At 42.4% G+C, this 6,880-nt stretch overlaps 1 protein-coding gene across 5 annotated transcripts in view; it reads right to left on the bottom strand.

Annotated features, from left to right (window-relative positions):
* Positions 1–206: 206 nt before the first annotated feature.
* arl13b (ADP-ribosylation factor-like 13b) overlaps positions 207–6,880 on the bottom strand; it is a 56,308-nt gene continuing 49,634 nt past the window's right edge. Inside the window, exon 10 of one of the 5 annotated variants that reach the window (XM_060899006.1) lies at positions 207–483. In XM_060899006.1, coding sequence (XP_060754989.1) covers positions 323–483 — 161 coding nt within the window. In that variant the 3' untranslated portion in view covers positions 207–322. Of the gene's footprint in view, positions 484–1,660; positions 5,701–6,880 lie in introns of those variants that run through there. The other 4 variants (XM_060899010.1, XM_060899009.1, XM_060899007.1 and 1 more) reach the window with 4 other exon arrangements.

Raw genomic sequence — 6,880 nt, 5'->3', positions numbered from 1 at the left:
AACATTTACCGAGTGCTGTTAACAGTAAAGGTGATGTAACACAGTGGTAAACACGCCCCTGTCCCAACTTTTTTGGAACGTGTTGCAGGCATCAAATTCAGAAATGAGCATATTTATAAAAAACAAAAAAAAATTCAGTTTGAATATTAAATATCATGTCTTTGTATTGTATTCAACTGACTATAGGTTGAAAAGGATTTACAAATCATTGCATTCTGTTTTTATTTAATGTTTTACACAGTGTCCCAATTTTTATGAAATCAGAAGTTGTACAAAAATACTATTTTATAAATCAAAGCTGGGCGGCACGGTGGTGTAGTGGTTAGCACTGTCGCCTCACAGCAAGAAGGTCTGGGTTCGAGCCCCGTGGCCCTTTCTGTGTGGAGTTTGCATGTTCTCCCTGTGTCCGCGTGGGTTTCCTCCGGGTGCTCCGGTTTCCCCTAGCCTGGGAAATCCCATGCTGCTTTGCACAATCGTTCCGGTCTGAAAAGACAGCATGGAAACTATGGTCTAAAGCAGGGGTCTTCAATCCTATCCGCAAAGGGCCGGTGTAGCTGCAGGCTTTCATTACAGCCAAATTGGAGGCTCACTTGATTGTTGACTGGAGACAAGGGTGAAATGATTAAACAAGTGAAATCAGGTGTAGCTCCTGCTTGGTTGGAATGAAAGCCTGCAGCCACACTGGCCCTTTGTGGATAGGATTGAAGACCCCTGGTCTAAAGGCTCGCCTGAGTTAGGGAGCCAATCAGAGAGTGGGGAGGGGTGGAAAGACGGTGACGCGTACTACTCGACAAACGGAAGCTTGTAGTTTATTTGGGACTGTTTACGGATCACATTTAACATGGCGGCGAGCGATACGAACCAAACTTTCGATCAAGCTTTGTCTTGCACAAACGGCAGTAATCGTTCGGTGCCATTGTTTTCCTATTTTTGTTTTGCCTTCTCTTTCCTTCTCTTCTTCGCCTCTTCGTCGCTCTAACTACGTCACCGGGTACAACTGCCATGATTAGCCATGGGCTACGTATACGCCAAATGATAGACATTCGCAACGTCCAATAAACGGCTGTTGACAATCGTAAACCACACCTCCCCTACGAGAAATTCAATAGGCGGATTCCAGACCATATTTCACTTGTGATATGGTCTGGTGTTAACCAGACTAGGTTTCCCCCCCACAGTCCAAAGACATGCAGGTTAGGTTAACTGGTGACTCTAAATTGAGCGTAGGTGTGAATGTGAGTGTGAATGGTTGTCTGTGTCTATGTGTCAGCCCTGTGATGACCTGGCGACTTGTCCAGGGTGTACCCCGCCTTTCGCCTGTAGTCAGCTGGGATAGGCTCCAGCTTGCCTGCGACCCTGTAGAACAGGATAAAGCGGCTACAGATAATGAGATGAGATGCGATAATCAAAGCTTTGCCTTATATGTATTTCACAGACTTGCGCCAGTCCCATTGGCTGGGCATTTGTTTGATACCCAACAGTGATCGAGACTGAAATTTTGGTGAGTTATGCGAAGCATCAGAGATGTACTGATAATAAAATTTAATACAATACTAATCCATCATTTTTGACAGCAAAGCTTAGCTTCTTAAATGAAAGCATATTGTAGACCTCAGGCTGCCTTTTAAGCGAACGGACAGAGATGAGCAGATCTGAAGAGCATCAATATCAAAACAGACACCAAATGAATAAAAAATATTTATGCATTTAATTGCATTCATATTAAAACAAGATGGATAAAAAGTGCATGTAATAAAAGGTATGAGAATGTGACGGAGAAAAGGAAAGGTGTTACTTCTTTGAAATGAAATATTCTTGGGGGGGAAAAAAAAAAACATTCATTCAGTCAGGAGTGTCAAATATAAAATAATACATGTTAACAAATACATGAGGGAAACACAAGGTTAAAAAGAAAAACTAAATAAATACCTTACCTATGCCTTATACAGTACATATCTGTGCTAAAATTAACATACCCCAATGTGAAATCAACATGTGTGTTAAATGTTCCAGCTTAATTGAACATGTCATGGTTTGAGAAATGTGTTTCTGCAGAACAAGATTTCAACGATCGTTTTAACCTGTAACGGTCTCAACTGCTACATTTAGGAGGAAAAAACAAAAAAAACACTGCCCTTTTCAAACAAAGCATGACGCTGTAGTCCGTACCGGTACATGCTGTGGCTTAACAACAAAATACGTTGTTCATAAAGTGTCCTCTATAAACCAGTGAAAACGAAATGCTTTCCTGTGCACGCGAAGAATTCTACTGTGTTTCCAATCAGGAAAATACTCTAAAGGAAAACTCCACCCTGAAACACATCATCAAGTGTGTTTTGATTGAAATATCCGGGATACGTTTAGCGATACGGTGCTCATTTGCTGGTTGGTTCTGTGAGACGTTGTGCACCTCAATAATGTGGCAGGAGAACACTGCTGGTGCAGTTACAATGGGGTTCAATACGAGAATAAATTTCAAACATAAATGGGACATATAGATGACTTGCAACCATGTGATCAAAACGTGCTACGTCATGAGCATCCGCCATGATGGTGGATATACAAAGCAACTAGGACGGCAGCCGCTGAAAGCGTGTCTGTAAACAATGTTGAATTTTCTCACCATTACCACGATTTGAACGGTCGACCGAAGATGGATGTGTGTGGTTTTGACCCATATTATTTTTAAAAAGTCGGATTTTTCTGAGGTTAAGACGCTGACCATTGAGTACCCAGATATTGCGTTCTATCTGGTTTGGCGGACTTCGTGGGTCGACAAATCTCAAATGAAGGCTTACAAGTCCATGGAAGCCGATAACTTTGTTGTCTCTGGATGGGTAAATATGGTATTAATTAAACCAGTCAACGATGACAAAGCAGTTGTGCTTGCAAGGGTAAGTTAGGGCTTGTTTTGCATTTAGTTTACTACTGTGTGTAAACAGACGAAGTGTGAAATTGACAATTCTCTCGCTTTATAGCTCACAAATCACACTTCAATTTATTTCAGGTCAACCACTAAAATAACAACAACCGAGTGAACCACGACAACAGAGCGCTCATTTTATAGCAAAATTCTAGCAATACGAAATAAAATTCTTCCAGGATTTCACCGAGAAAGCTTTTGAATCTCACTGGAGATGAAATGAGTCCTGCAAACACGAGCTGTTTTGGTTTTCGCCTCGGTTAGATCAGCCCTGCCGATGTTGTTCAGCCGTGCTCGTCTCCTCTCCGTACTAAGCCTCAGAGTTTCCTCGCCCTCTTTCCTAGTCTCGTTAACACCAGACCATATCACAAGTGAAATATGGTCTGGAATCCGCCTATTGAATTTCTCGTAGGGGAGGTGTGGTTTACGATTGTCAACGGCCGTTTATTGGACGTTGCAAATGTCTATCATTTGGCGTATACGTAGCCCATGGCCAATCATGGCAGTTGTACCCGGTGACGTAGTTAGAGCGACGAAGATCGTAGGGGAGGTGTGGTTTACGATTGTCAACGGCCGTTTATTGGACGTTGCGAATGTCTATCATTTGGCGTATACGTAGCCCATGGCCAATCATGGCAGTTGTACCCGGTGACGTAGTTAGAGCGACGAAGAGGCGAAGAAAGACTGTAACGCCAAACGCTGTTCTTTTTTAAAACAAACTTTCGCTCTAAACTATTCAGAACAGTGTCTAAAGCTTGATCGAAAGTTTGGTTCGTATCGCTCGCCGCCATGTTAAATATGATCCGTAAACAGTCCCAAATAAACTACAAGCTTCCGTTTGTCGAGTAGTACGCGTCACCGTCTTTCCACCCCTCCCCACTCTCTGATTGGCTCCCTAACTCAGGCGAGCCTTTAGACCATAGTTTCCATGCTGTCTTTTCAGATCGGAACGATTGTGCAAAGCAGCATGGGATTTCCCAGGCTACCTCTTTCCGAATCAAGGACGGAATTTTAAAAAACGGAACGTGCCACGGTCACGAGTACTGTTGTGACCACAAATATACGTATACAGCACAAAGATTAATGCTTAAAAGCAGTGCAAAAACAAAGATTTGCGCACGTGTGACTGTTTTGTACGGAATGTCGCTTGACCCCCGCATTTGTATATCCACCAACATGGCCGACATCCGGGTTTCTATTTTGCTTTGACGTCACTTGCAAGTCAAGGATTGTGAAAAACTCGCGTGTCCTTATAAACGTGGGCATCTTGAGCCACCAACCCACAAACTCTGAAATAAGACGCCCAGTCAGTTTCTTTTGAGCTCCTATTTCGTTAGAATTATCCCGAATTCTCATCGGCTTGAGAACTGCCTTGGCGAATGAATATTCATGACCAAGTGCTACCTGATTGGCCACTGGAAGAAGGGGCTGGGTGAGCAGTGGCTCCATCATTTAAAGGTTCCTCAAATCAGCCGTTTTAAACAGGGCTGTTTAGACAGGGTGAGAAGGGAGCTGTGGGGCTTTATCCTTGTGGATCAAACATGCCACAGATTTTTCATTAAGAGCTCCAGGAACTGTATCACCTTTAAAGGGACTTTCTTTTGTAGTGCATAATATTTATTAAGTAGTGGAGATGCTGGTGCAAAATCTTGGACTCAAAAAGTCCAAGAATGCAATGACCTACGCTCAGCGAGTGAGAGGACTCGAAAGGGACGAGAATGCCGTAGGAACATAAACGCTGATCTATTTATGAGGTGGTGACAGAGCTGGATGGACTAAAGTACCACTACTGTACATCGCTCTCTTTAGGTAGAGATGAAGCCAGAGCTGTTACCGTGATCAGCATGTCGTCAAATGGCATTGTGGGTAACTTAGGAAAACGGAACATGATAAAAGAAGGTTAAACTTGGAGACAACTCAATTACAAAATAAAGCTTGGATGCTGGATATTAATTATAAAGATTAATATCAGAAGTAATTTTTTCCTTGAACTAAACGTTGTGGTTAACTGCTGGTGAGCTCGCGGAAGTTGTGGTCGGCCTGTGGACCAGCAAAATCCTGAAAAAATAAAGTGTTCGCTTTCAAAACTGTACAGAAATATTAAACATGAGCAGGCTGGAAATGATATAAAATACCAGTACATTTCTTCATTACATGCTCATGCACAAGCCTTCACGGTGTTCGAAGCTTTTAATCACAACAGCTTGTGCACGAGTGAGCACGATTTCTGCACCAGTGTCTGTTCAGCACAGTCGTAGTGTTATTTAATATACACACACACTAATATCTCCTGTTTCAAACAGAGCGGATTTCACAGTTCTGTGATTCAGTTGAAAAATAAAAAAAGATTTATACATTGACAGTTTGATGAACATTATAACGCTTCTTTGTTTAGTGGAAAAATAAAATGTCTCGATTACTATTATTATTATTATTATGTAGATCCAAATTCAGTCAGTCATTGCTGAAAGTTTAAAATAAACCACGAGTTTCTGTCGGATTCCCATCCTTGGCTGGTCACATGATCCCTCTGAGCAAGCTGATTGGTTCCTCTCGCAGACACTGGCTGGTGATTGTTGCGTATTTACACAGCACGGGCTTGGAGATGAGAGAAAAAAAAACAATAAAACAAAAACGTGATTGGCGGAGACGAGGCATCTCGAACCATATCAGGAAAAGGAGGAGGAGGAGGAGGAGGGGCTAGGAAATGACATCATGGGTTTCACCGTTTGGTCTCTGTCTAATTGCTACAGGTGGGAGGGGCTTGCCATAGAAATCTGCCAAGAGGAGAGAATGATGGAAGAAACTTTAGTGAGAGACACCCTATTAAAGGAGCAGTTTGTAATTTTTTTTTGTGCTATAAAGCAATCTAAAATCATGCTGAAAACATTCACTTCCCATCTGTTAAAATTCCATCATTGGAAATTTCTTTGAAATTCTGATTAATACAAATGTAGAAGCACTTTTTTTTTTTAAAATGACAAACTGCACCTTAAAAGGCGTAACAGGGGAAAAAAAAAAAAAAAAACAGTTCACCCTTGATTCATCTGAACACAGGAGTGTATAACGTGTTAATTCCGCTCCAGCAGTGCACTATATAAAATCTGGAGAGCTCATAGCCTATAGAGATCTTGCATGTGACGTCACAGCCGATCCAGATTGTGACAGACGCCATCTTGTCGGTGAAACGCCATATTTCCGCCTTCTACTTCATTCTGGTTCTGCTTCTACTTCTACCTTTTCTTCTGGAAAACCCGACTATATACAATTCTACTACAACGGCTGCGGCTACAAGCTCTCCCTACCTGTGCACGTTTTTTTGTGGTTTTTGTGTGTATTTTTGCGTGTTGTTCATCTGTACCGGACTTCAATATCCGTTACAACCGTATAGACTTACTGGACATTGGTTTCCAGCAGAAAATGACGGTTTGTAGCGATTTCCATCGCATGCACAACATTCCGGACGAGATAGCGAGACCAGCGGGGTCTCCGTGGATTGTTATCGGGTCTGGCAGGCGAAGGAGGCGGCGCCTGGAGAGGAAGCAAAAGCGAGGCTGCAGGCAGAGCCGGCCTGTTGACTAAGCTCAGAAAACAGCCACTCAAACCTCCACTGCCAAGCCTCTATCTCTCCAATGCCAGATCCATGGTAAACAAGACGGACGATTTGGAATTACAGCTGGAATTACCTTATTCTATTATCGGCTGGTCAGTGCTATACTAGATACTACTGATATATCTAGTATCAGTACTAGTACTTAATACTTAAGTGACTTACCCGTCCAATGAGGATTGTTATTTTCTTGTTTACAAGATGCCACATCTGAGGGCGGCTGACAAATCCTGAATTTCTGTAAAGATAACTGTCCAGAGATTTATAAGCACGCAGTGCTTCACCACTGACAAACGAGGGAAAGTTAATGAGGTAATTATACACGTCTGGGTATTCCACATCCACTG

Source organism: Neoarius graeffei, chromosome 18, assembly GCF_027579695.1.
Source record: "Neoarius graeffei isolate fNeoGra1 chromosome 18, fNeoGra1.pri, whole genome shotgun sequence".
In the NCBI taxonomy this organism is placed as follows: Eukaryota; Metazoa; Chordata; class Actinopteri; order Siluriformes; family Ariidae; genus Neoarius; species Neoarius graeffei.
This window is presented reverse-complemented; position numbering and strand designations above follow the sequence as displayed.